The 12,032-nt window shown below is 49.1% G+C and overlaps 1 protein-coding gene across 18 annotated transcripts in view; it reads right to left on the bottom strand.

Annotated features, from left to right (window-relative positions):
- Positions 1–12,032, bottom strand: part of MADD (MAP-kinase activating death domain) — a 58,841-nt gene that overhangs the window by 35,043 nt on the left and 11,766 nt on the right. For 5 of the 18 annotated variants that reach the window (XM_014543370.1, XM_005870821.2, XM_014543366.1 and 2 more), the window contains exons 11-24: positions 11,259–11,362; positions 10,982–11,169; positions 10,345–10,598; positions 9,968–10,107; positions 9,085–9,186; positions 7,732–7,791; positions 7,276–7,378; positions 6,760–6,946; positions 6,516–6,666; positions 5,997–6,203; positions 4,297–4,350; positions 3,264–3,364; positions 2,420–2,503; positions 1,960–2,118 (exon numbers count right to left, since the gene is read on the bottom strand). In XM_014543370.1, the coding sequence (XP_014398856.1) occupies positions 1,960–2,118; positions 2,420–2,503; positions 3,264–3,364; positions 4,297–4,350; positions 5,997–6,203; positions 6,516–6,666; positions 6,760–6,946; positions 7,276–7,378; positions 7,732–7,791; positions 9,085–9,186; positions 9,968–10,107; positions 10,345–10,598; positions 10,982–11,169; positions 11,259–11,362 (1,894 nt within the window). The remainder of the gene's footprint in view (positions 1–1,959; positions 2,119–2,419; positions 2,504–3,263; positions 3,365–4,296; positions 4,351–5,996; positions 6,204–6,515; positions 6,667–6,759; positions 6,947–7,275; positions 7,379–7,731; positions 7,792–9,084; positions 9,187–9,967; positions 10,108–10,344; positions 10,599–10,981; positions 11,170–11,258; positions 11,363–12,032) is intronic. The other 13 variants (XM_014543371.1, XM_014543368.1, XM_005870825.2 and 10 more) reach the window with 7 other exon arrangements.

Genomic DNA, 12,032 nt, shown 5'->3' with positions numbered 1-12,032 from the left:
AATAATAAAAATAAATAAATAAATAAAAAAGACTCTGCTCTAAACACAGAAACAAAACATGCAGATTCTCTATAGCAGCATGATGCAGTAGAAAGAACACTTGGTTTGAAGTCAGCCTGAGCAAGGTTCACAGCTCTGCCTCTTACTGGCTGTGTGAGCTTAGGCATAAAATTTAGCTTCTCTGAGTCTCATTTTCCACCTGAAAAAAGGAAGGTTATAATACTTACCTCATGGAACTATTATAGGAATTACATCAGAAAATACATAGAAAGCACTTAACAGTGCCTGGCACATGGTTGCTATTCGATAAATGTTAATTTTCTCTTTTCTACCATCTCAGAAATATCTGCCCCTTAGATATACCACTAACTTTTATCTGCCACTTCTGCAATATTAGACTTTATATTCATTCAAAAAAGACTTTCAACTGGGTAAGAGGTAGGTTTCATGCCCATTTCACAAAGCATACAACAGCATAAGCAGAGATGCAACTGATCACAGTTATTAGGCAAATCTAATTAGTGTGTCTAAATGCCAGCCTCCTGGTTCACAGCGCAATTCCTTGTTCAATGGACCATACCAACTTACTATAATTTATTTCCTGCTAAGACAGCCATTTTTGAGCCAAGAAATTTAGGTAACTGCTCTCAGCTATTCAACTGTATGAAGAATCCTTGCCAACCAGCACAGAACAAGAAGAATTTGTCCCAGGAAGGTGCCAGGAAAGACAGCACACAGCTGAATGGCTTCTTGCAAGACTGCCCTCCATAACATCCAGCTTAACCTCCAGAATGCAGGTGCATTAGACAGATTTAAAACACTCTTCTTAAAATCGTCTGTTTAGACTCAGGGAGAGTTAAGGTCCACTAACCTGAATGGCTCTGCTGACTCTAGGTCCTATTCCTTATGTTCACTCTGGGATGTCACTTGCTCTATTAGAAACACTTATGCAGGAGCCATGGGGGTGGGAATGATCATTTCCATTCTCCTCACAGACCAAAGATAAGGCCCTATGAGCTCTTGTAGAGAAAGTGGTAAGTGTATCAGAGTGCCTAACATCCGCTGCCTGAAGTAGCAGTACATACTGAAAAGCAGTGTATCTAGCCTGGCCGGTGTGGCTCAGTGGTGGAGTGTCGACCCATGCACAAGGAGGTCACTGGTTTGATTCCTGGTCAGGGCACATGCCCAGATTGTGGGCTTAATCCCCAGCAGGGGGTGGGCAAGAGGCAGCTGATCGATCGATCATCGATGTCTCTCTCTCTCTAAAATCAATAAAAACATATTTTTAAAAGAGAAAAGCAGTGTGTCTAAAGACAAGGACTAAAATAATTTAATTCCAACTGATCATGGCTTATTGTGTGATTAGGGCAAGTTCTTCTTTTCCTAAGGCTTTCCCCCCCCTTACCTGTCAGGAGAGATTAGTCACAGCAATACACTGAGTTGCAAATTTCTTGAGAGTGAACATCATGCCTTATTTATCTGTGTTTTTTTTTCCAGTACAGAATTTGGCATTGAGTAAATCACTTAATAGATGTTATTAATGAAAAAAAATTCACGTAACTGTTAGGAATATACTAAAAGAAATGCCATTTTAAGGTGCTATGTAAATAGAGCAGTGACCAGAATAAAACTAGACTAGTCCATGAAATAAGCCAACTGATACTAGATGAGAGCTATAACAGACGTTGCCACAAAGGTATCACTTTGCTATTTTAAACATAGGGTTTATTGCTAGATAGGACTCCAGGCCCTTATCTAACTCATCAATGATGCAGGAGAGGGTTCTAAAAGCCCCAGATCATGGAGTCGAATGACTGTTAAAGCCTTAAGGAACATTTGAGGCTATCCATTCCTTACTTCCTCTTTTACTTCTGATTGCCTCCTAACTTTTCATTCTTTTCTACAACTCCCCTCCCCCCATGTAAAAACAGTCTCCTTTTGTTAGTAAACAAAGCTTACAAAGATGGCGCTGGTGGCAGAGTTGGTCTCAATTTCACTATCGGACAAAGTGCCCCGAGAGCTTGTCAAGCGGGTGCTTCCCTCGCCACCTGGTCCATCGCCTGCATTGCTGCTCAAGTCACTGTCGGCTCCAAGGGTCTCCCCAGAACTATTACTCACCTGGAAAGGAAACAAGGTAGTGAGGGATATTCCCCAGGGGAGGGTCCCAGAAATGCCAAACTGAGAGCTCTCTGCTGCCATCAAGAAGTCCCCCCCTTTCAAAGGTGAGCCAGCGCCTCTGCAAGTACCTTCTTGACACGAGGAGGAGAAGCCCTAGGTGAAACCTCCGGGCCTGATCTCCTGTACAGACCTATGACAGGTAGGCATCTCCACCATGAGAACCAAGCTGACCTGAGACTAACCGCAGCCTCCACAGGAGCCCACCCCCACCCACCAAGATGCCAGTGTGGTGTTCCCCTACCACGGTGCTAACTTCAGAATCCTGACTGGAGCTTCGGATCATGACGGCTGGGCTCACACCAATGACAGAGTCTGGGTCCGTCCTCTGAAAGAAGACACAGGGCCTCAGACACACGAGGGGAGGTGTCCAACCTACTCTCAGTTTCCCTAAGAAATACTGTATCTTCTTCCTTCTCCCCATCCCCACCCTTCTACTATCCTTTTTCTTAACATAAAATATATATGACTTACATAATAAGAACAATAATAAACACTAAAGTAGTACATGCTCACTACAGAAAATACATGAAAGACTAAGGAAACAAAAATAAGCCATGAACTGACCCCTTACATTAATCACTGTCAAGTCTTTAGTTTACTTCCTTTTCGTCTTTTCTATATACATTTTAAAAGTAAAATGGGAATCATACTGTATATACCTTTGTCAACATTTTCCCATGTCACTAAATTTTTTAAAATACAGTTAACAGAGCTCTGGCTGGGTAGTTCGGTTGGTTGGAGTGTCATCCCATGCACCAAAAGGTTGTGGGTTCAATTCCTGGTCAGGATGCGTATGGGAGGCAGCCGATCAATGTTTCTCTCTCACATCGATGTTTCTCTCTCTCTCCCTCCCTCCCTCCCTCCCTCTTCCTCTCTCTCTCTAAAGTCAATAAACATATCCTTGGGTGAGCATTAAAATATATTTAATGGATACTAATATTATATTACATGGATATATTATACTTAGTCATCATTCCCCTATTATTGACTATTTATGTTGTTTCAAGGTTTCTTGTCTTTGGTTTTTGTTTTAACTTAAAGAAGTATTTTGAGATAGCACATCATTATCAATAAGGGTCACACACCTGGGAACCAGATGTTAGGCTCACACCACTATCTGCGCTGATCTGGGACTTTTTCTCCTCCGTCTCGCCAAGGTCAAAGGCAGGTTTGAGTACTTCAGGCCCTGAGTAGGGGAAGACATCTGTTACTCAGTACACAAAGGCTAGGGGCAGGCCGGGAAGGGAGTGGGGCAGCAGCGCAGCCTGGACCCCGTCACCTTTCCAGGGGCTGCCCCCTCGGCCCCACTGACAGAAAAGTCTCCAGATGCCTTACGACCCAAGTAGGAAAAACAAGACTTGGTCTCAAGGGGTTCTGCAGCCATCTTCTCAACCTGAGACCATTCTGAGCACATCACCCAAAAACAGAAAAGCTCCACAAACAAACGTCTAAACCACACTCCACTGCACCCAGGTGCAGCTCCAGCGGGGCCTCCAGGTCACTCAGTGCTTCCCAAACCAACGTGGCCAAAGGGGCGAGAAAAGGATGGGCCCAATGAGATCAAGAAACCCCAGCTGTTTCCATGGACACTGCTCACCCCACCCTACAACTCCCACATTTTAGATAAAATCCGCTCCCCTTTCCCCACCCACCCACAATGATATGGCAGAAGGACAGAATGACGGAAAGCAAGAAAGCGTGCCTAGGCAAGCCACCAGAGAGAGCTGGGAAGCTACAGACTCACACGGAGGGACAGCAACCATCTCTGCCAACTGTGCCCACAGGCCTTCTAATGGGTGAGGGAGATATCAGCCAATGAGGGGCATGAAAATAGGCAAGCGTTCTCCCCACTGACGACTCGGAAGCAATAGAGAACCATGTTCTAAGGGGCTTTACTCAGTAGACGCCTCAATTTCAGTCTGAGTGCTGCGGGGAGGGGCGGGGGACGCACCCTACGAGCCACACACCTGAGTCACATACCACCTGCCTGCTGTCCCTCCAAATACCCCCCTAGAGCAAATTTGGGGTGGGGCTGACAAAGGGAGCCTGCCCCAATGGGCCTGGGGAGTTGGCAGGTATGGGAGACTTGGGAACGGGAAGGGGGCGTTTGTTCCTTACTCTGTTTTTCCATAGCTTTTTGCTTTTTCACTTCCTGGTGCTTGTTCCACAATTCTACCCCAGATGCAATGTAAGCAGGAGAGAAAGACAGACAGAGTCAGAGGCTGGTCAGGCAGACGAAATGGAAACCCACCCACCCAAGTTGGTTCAGTCTCAGGCATAAGATTACAAACCAAGAGATAAAAAGAGATCTTCATTTGTGGGGATTAAACTCATGAAATCAGGACTCCAAATGTCTAACCCTAACCTCAACGTGGCAGTAAAGAGCCTGCAGAGCCTTAGAGCCTGGAGGGCCTCTTCCCGAGCTCCTTGGTCTTGGCCAGAGGAAACGGACCCTAAAGAGGCCGAGCAGTCCCTCAAGATCATGTGACTTAGGATGAGGTTAAACTTCCACCACAGCACACTCTCTCTGCCAAATGAGCTGGGCAAAGGCACATTTTAAAGATTTCAGATGAGACAGATGACCACCTCGAGCGGCCAAAGGGATTTCAGAAGCACGAGCACCGATCTGTTTCATCCACTGGACTGGACCGAGGTCACTCATGCAAGCAGTGGGCATCCCTCCTTGTTGCTACCAAAAAACCCAACTCACCCTCAGAATCAGAGCCTGTCCTGGTAAGAGACCCATTCTTAGCCAGATACCTGGGAACCCAGTAGCATAACAGAGACTATTGAATGTCAGGCATAGCCTCTTAGCAGGGGTAAAGAAGAGAGCAGCGATCAGAGTGATTGTTTTCCTGGAAGAACGTTAAGAGTCCACTTGGTCCAGTCCCCTCGTTTCCCAGATGAGGAGACAGAGACCCCGAGAGGGAGAGTGATTTGTCCAAAGTCACATTCCTGGTTGAGGGCAGGTCATTATTTTTCCTGAAACATCACTTCAGGCAGGAGAAAGGGCTGATTGCCTCTAGGACAATATGTTGCTGGCTAGAGAAGTGTAACACCCTGAAAAGGACACTGGTTCCTCATGAGCATTTATGGAAGCCTAAGGCAACTGCTAATGGTTGTGGCAAAGAGGCATCAGTTAGAAGCACACTGCCCGGGGACCTAGAACTGGAAAAAGAACCTAGAACCTACGTGACCTTGAGTCAAACCGAGGTGACACCCAGAGAGCTCCCTAGGCTCTGCCTTAGTGGGAACTGAGAAACATGGAATGTAAACAAGTCCCAGTGAGGAAAGTTTTAAAGAAAAGCTGACTCAGAAACCTATACCCTGAGGTTCAGAGCCCATGAGAATGGGATTGCCGGACACACCCCGGAGGAGCCAATTTGAGGGCAGTGTAATGGTTGGATGGGGGGAAACTGGCTTTAGAGACCCAGATGATCATAATTCTGTTGCCTCAAGATGCATCTATACACTTCCTTACAGCTTCCAGGAGCTCACGTGGCCTCTCCACCATGTGAAGAAATCCAGAAGCAAACAAACACAGGGACCAGGGCACAGCTCAGACTCCCTGCAGGAGGCCTCCCTGGGACCCCTAAGAAAATCTCCCATGTGAAGATGTGGGTGGGGGTGGCTGCAAATGAAGCATAAGGGATAGAGAAGTATAAAGAAGTACCATTAGAAATGGACACAGGTCTATCCCCCTCTCTAGAAAGCAAAGCATGGGAAAGAGAAAGGCAGGATTCTGGATGGATTGAAAGGAGGGAGGGATATCTAAGACACCAGAACCCCTCCAATACACCAAATACAGCGATACATACCAACAGATGCTACAAAATTCTCTTCCTTTAAACTCCTGGTATCTAGTTCCTTAGGACCCTTTCCTGTAGCACTTGGTGCCCGAGGCCCCAGCTGGGGAACTCTCAGCTGTGCCGTAGCCTTTGGGTCCCCCCGACCAGCCAGGCCAGGATCCTTGCCAACTGGTGTATTCACGCTCTCTGTTGGACTTCTCTTACGCTTGTCTGGTTCTGAGGAAAAGATTGAATATAGGAAGAGGTCATAGGAGAAAGTGAGTGCCAATCAGGGTAGGGAAGGTGCCGGGGGAAGCAGGAATACAGGAGGACGTGGAATGGAAGAAGTGCAAGGAAAGAAAAACAACATCTTATTTTTCATGACAGGAAGACGCCCACTGCACATAAACATGCCCTGGAAAATGAAATCCCAGAGCCTGGTGGGAAACAGCGTGGCTCTGGGAATTTTGTCAAGGGACAAGTTTCTTTCCTTCGGAGACAAGCGGGAGAGCTGTGGACGGCACGCTGCCCCGCTGGCACAGTCCCTACCTTTGCTGTAGTAGTGGGTCTGGGCGATCTCCAGGAGCCCGAAGATGCTGGCCATGCCGCCCAGACCTGCATGGGTATAGGACTGCTCCAGACTGAGCACCGTGCACTTGAGCAGGTCTAACATTCCCTTGTACACCTTTCGACTGATCTCCTGCAACAATAATCCAGGGGCTACAGTTGGCAAAATGGCCTGTGGTGTCCACATCCTCTTCCCAGTTGATTCCAGCTCCCAGCCAACACTGACCACGTCGGGGATGAGATCCTGCCGGGCATCGTCCTCGGACTGCACCGTGCGGTTCAGCTTGCTCAGGACAAAGACCCGCAGCTGCTCGCTCTCCAGCAGCCGTCGCACCTTCTTCATGTTGAGCCAGCCGACGCCCTGGCCATCCAGCACGCTGTGCACCACCTCCTTCAAGAACTGCTGGTTCTCACTGTGGGTTCCACATACCACTTCTGTGGTCATCAGCTCCTTTGCAGAGCATCCCACCTTCCACCAGCCACGTGTCCAGATGTCCCAGTCCACTGCATCCCCCACCTCCCCATTCAGCCTGCTTTGCCCAAGTACCCACCACCGCTGCCTCACTCTCTCAGCACTTGAGCTATTACTGCTGCATGGGGAGTGAGTCAGAATGGGAGGTGCTGACAATAACTTCATCCACCCAGCTGCAAGTTTCTCTCCCACTCTTGAGCATCCCTAAAGTTTGGTACAGGAATCGCTACCTCTGTCCAAGAATCTTAAAGCCGCTCTGCCATTTAGTACCTAGAATTGCTGGATCGGCCCTGGGGTGACGGGGGTTCTCGCTTCACTGTTGGGCTGTGTTTAATGACAGATGACTTCTGGTCCACCAAGGCCCTCCTGTTTCCTGCAACGGGGAGGTGGAATGAGAGACATCACTAGTGTAGTCCAGGAGCCAGTTTCGGCACAGCCCTGGTAGCCATTGTCCACATCCACTCCCCAGAAGGGCTGGGCGAGGATGGCACCAGGGCGCCACACAGGGGCAGAAACCAGCCATGGCAATGTGGAGGAGGTGGGGATGGAAACTCGGGCCACTCCGCATGCACCAGCAGCACGCCCAGGGGCAAGCACGGGCCTCACGGGGGACAGGGCAGGCAGGTCAGCGTGTGATCTGCTTGCTCCATGAGGAGGATGGCCTCAGGCAGGCACAGGAGATGCTAGGAAAAAAACGATCATGCACAGCTCACGGGCAAGACCCACCTTCACCACTCCCGGGGCCGGCTTCAGTAACAATCTCCATTAGAGTATTTAGCCCAAATACTGGGACACAAAATACACAATTAGTAGGTGAGCCACAATACCACAACCCCCTAACCCTCAATGGAGCTGTAAGTTGGATAAACTGAGCATTCTCCCAAAGCTTGGTGCATAGAACCTGGGTTCTCAGGCACCTCAGAGCTGGAAGCCAAGTGACCAGGAGACAACCAAGCTCTAGGAAAGACCATCCCTAAGACTACGGCCTCTCAAAGCCAGAGGCAGGGTAAATGACACAGGAGTCTTCGGGTACTAAACAGGCACATGCTGGCTGTCATGAAACATCTAGCACAGGGTCCAGAGGGCCCGCGGGCCCGCGGAGGGCAGAGACCCCCCTTGCAGATGCTGTCATGGGAAGTGGGGTGGAGGAGTGAGGATGGGGGTGACAAGTGCAGCAAATGAAGTGAAGCACCGCATGCAATGAAAGCATCTCCATTGTTCTCTTCAACTGCATCAAATGAAACACCTTTCCATCCCTCACCTACTGAGCATGGCTGAGTCCACTCAGGAGTTCCCTACACCACCAGCTCTGATGTCCTTTTGCCCATCTATCCTATGTTCCCATCCCTCGCCCAAAGAGCATTCCTCAGATTTCTGACAATTTTAATCACTTGGAAGAGAGGTCAGTTAAAAAACAACAACATGGAGCTGCTTCTCACTGTGCTTTCCACTATGATTAAAGATCAGCACAATAACCAGAGGAAACAAACAAAAGTCAGAGTAAATTCCGAAGGGCCCTCACCCTGGCGGAGATCACTAATGAAAACCAAGTGAGGTCTCAACTGCCCCTGGAAGCCAGCCAATACCACCTGGTCCACGAACTGGCCCTAAGTCGACGTGAAGCCAAAGTAAGAGGCTTTTTTACTCAATAAACACTGCCAGGCTCCAAACATAAAATAACTTCATGGTGCCAGGCTCTCCACAACAACCCCCTGCTGGGCCATCGCTCTGGGATGGGGTTCATCCTGAGTTCACACAGCAGGAACCTGGCAGGTAAGTGGTGGCCCTGGGTGATCCCCATGTTAATGATGGACCTCTGACAATGTTTCCCCCGAAGCAGCAGCCATCCCACAGTTGCCATTATCCTAAAGGATATAACAGGGCCTTCTCTTTAGCTACCAAGTCAGTTTCCACCTGAAAACCAGCAAGAGCCACGATGTGCAGTGAAAGCCATGAGAAGCGAGATGAGGGGCAGCAACCAGATCAAGTGGCTCATCATACACAGGGCCTGACAAGCACTCATGGGCCCGAACTCGTTCTCAGAGAACCCTGGCTTGGCAAAAGGAGGGCTGCAGTTACCTTTCAGACTGGGGAAGGGCGTGGTCTTCTCCCGGGCACCTTTGGTGGGCAGTGTGAGGTTCGAAAGACTGAAGCTTGTACTGTGGTTCCGATATAGGCTGCCTATCAAGGTGTGGGGAGAGTGAGAGCAATGAGTTACGGGGATAAAGAATCAAAGCTTCATATTCTGAGGACTAGTTCATCATCTCCACCTTCCTCCTTTCCCAACAGCCCAGTGACTCTGCTCTATGTTAGAAAGGGCCAAGGCTAACTTAGGGCAAACAAAGAGGCCACTGCCAAGACTGCTCAAAACCCAGTAACAACTCGCTCTGACTACCTCCCCTGACAATATCCAAGTCTCTTATCAGCTGCCAATTTGGCACGAAAGCGGCAGTTCATGTGCTTCTGGTCTGAAGTTGGTGCTGCCCCTTCCCGGCTTCTGACAAAACTCACAATCACAATGATCCCCTATGTTGGCTTTCTCTGGTCCTGAAGCTGTCTTCAAGCCTTCTCTGACACCACCCCTCATTTCTGGAAATAATCTCTATGCAGGAAAGTCAACCTCATATAGATTTCAAAACATGTTCATGAAAAAGCCCTTCACCAGACAGAGAAGATATTAGACCAGAATATTTCCACAAAATATGTGTACAAGTGTATAATTTTTAATCTAATGATTATTTTTCAGTTGACCCACTATCTTATCTGAAACAGGCTGAACCCTCCAGGCAGAAAGACAATGATTAACCTGTCCCTGTTCTTTATTGACCTCCCCTGAAAATACCTATTGAGTATCACCAAACAACCTGAATTGGGGCTTGCTAATGCAACCCAGCCTCTGGCGTGGCCAAGCCCTACTGGGAAGAAAATGGGACAGAGGCAGAAGAGAGCTGAAAGCACTTACTGGCAAAAGACATGATGCCCCCAAAGCTCTCGGTGCTGTTGTTGGAGATGGTGGAGGTGGGAGAGCTTGCTCGGGAGTCTGACTCTGCGTCCGAGTCGCTTGCCAGTTTCAAGCTGTTGGGCCGCAGCAGCTTTTGAGCCCTTGAATGCACAGTGGCACCTATGAGCCCCAAGGTGACCTTGGGTGTGTGAGCCTGATGCTACACTGCAGTCGCCATGCCCTTCCCATGATTCCTAAATGCCGAGATCGCAGCACCACCCTCTGGACACGGCAGGACCACGAGGGCACTGAGACCCCTCAGGCCGATCAACCCTCGCCCAGCTCCACTGCAGGGAGGTCCTGCAGTCACCCACCCAGGAGGACCCCTGGGCTCTCACCGATTGCCACTGCCATGTTGGCTGAATCGGGGAGTGTAACTTTCCCCCTGGTCATCATCATCTTCCTCAGGGGGAAGGCCATACTGGGGCTCGAAGTATGGGTTGTCGAAGGTTCGCCGGCACACTGATCCCTCTCCAGTTTCTGCCTGGCGCCTGTCCACGACCGATTTGCTGATGCTGGGAGGCACGGGCGGGAGGGGCTTGGAGATGGCTACTGCTGCCTTATCGTCCGTCTCTGTTGAGTCAGCAGGTTCCTACAGTCCATATCAAATGAAAAGTAGTCACCTGGTGCCCGGTGACGCTTTCCCATAGTCTCGGTTTGGCAGGGCCAAGCCAGGCCTGTCAGATTCCTACCCTAAGAAATGTGTGAGAAAAGATCTCTGTAACATCCCTGTTCTCTGTCCCCACAAACTATGCAAGAGGCATCTTAGTTAATCCCTGAACAAAAACCCAGTGATCTCCTTCTGGGATCAAAACAATATCTTATAGGCTCTAAGTTGCAGGGCCTATGGTCAGGAAGATAGGAAGATGGTGAAGAAAGAAGCAAATTAAATCCACAGCTTCACTCCAGCTTTCCTAAGAGAGGTGAGGCCCACACCCCGCAGTCCTCACTTTTCCACCCCAAGTCCTCACTTACAGCACTGGCTCCGTGGATGACGGTGCTGGGGCCACTGCTGGCCGTGGTGCTGGAGCTGGAGTGCGGTGGGGGGTGTTCCTGAGGGTCTCTGTGGGGGCCAGGCTCCCCGGCTTCCTTCTGGCTCGGCAGCTCATCAATCTCCACCTCACTGGCATCCCCCAGCGCTGCATGCGTCAGAGGATCCACATCTGCCAAAACCCAAGGGTGCAGGTACAGACCACACCACCCCAGAAACCAAACCCTGCCCAGAGCTGGCCAAGTTCTCCAATACACTTACTAGGCGTATCGCCATTGATGTCACACTTCATCATTTCACTAACAAAGTCACCGAGGGAGGAGTAGGAAGAGCTTGAGTCACCATAGTCCATACTATCACTGCCGCTGCAGAGTGAAGAGCATACAATAAAAACAAAACAGAAAAGAATCAACCATCAGCATTAGGAGAAATAAAAAGAGGAGCACCCTTAACTCAAGGCCAGGGAACAATATGAAATAAGGAAGCTAACATAAAACAATCAAGCCTGGCTGGTGTGGCTTAGCGGTGGAACAGCATCCCATGCATTAGGAGGTTGCTGGTTAGATTCCTGGTCAGGGCACATGCCTGGGTTTCGGGCGCAATCCCCAGCAACGGGCGTGCAGGAGGCAGCCAATCATGTAGATGTTTCTTATCGATGTTTCTATCTCTCTCTCCCTCTCACTTCCTCTCTCTCTAAAATCAATAAAAACCTATTAAAAAACACATAACTGCCGAAACTGGTTTGGCTCAGTGGATAGAGCGTTGGCCTGCAGACTGAGGGGTCCCGGGTTCAATTCCGGTCAAGGGCATGTACCTTGGTTGCGGGCACATCCCCAGTAGGAGATGTGCAGGAGGCAGCTGATCGATGTTTCTCTCTCATTGATGTTTCTGGCTCTCTATCTCTCTCCCTTCCTCTCTGTAAAAATCAATAAAATATATTAGAAAAAAACAAAAAACAACACATAACCAATCAACCAAAATATAACCCAAGGCTTCAAATGCTGCTAACTTTTTTTTTTTAATATTTATTGATTT

The sequence above is a fragment of the Myotis brandtii genome, unplaced genomic scaffold, assembly GCF_000412655.1.
Source record: "Myotis brandtii unplaced genomic scaffold, ASM41265v1 scaffold324, whole genome shotgun sequence".
Classification (NCBI taxonomy): domain Eukaryota; kingdom Metazoa; phylum Chordata; class Mammalia; order Chiroptera; family Vespertilionidae; genus Myotis; species Myotis brandtii.
Note: the sequence above shows the minus strand (reverse complement) of the source record. Positions and strands in the feature narration are given on the sequence as shown.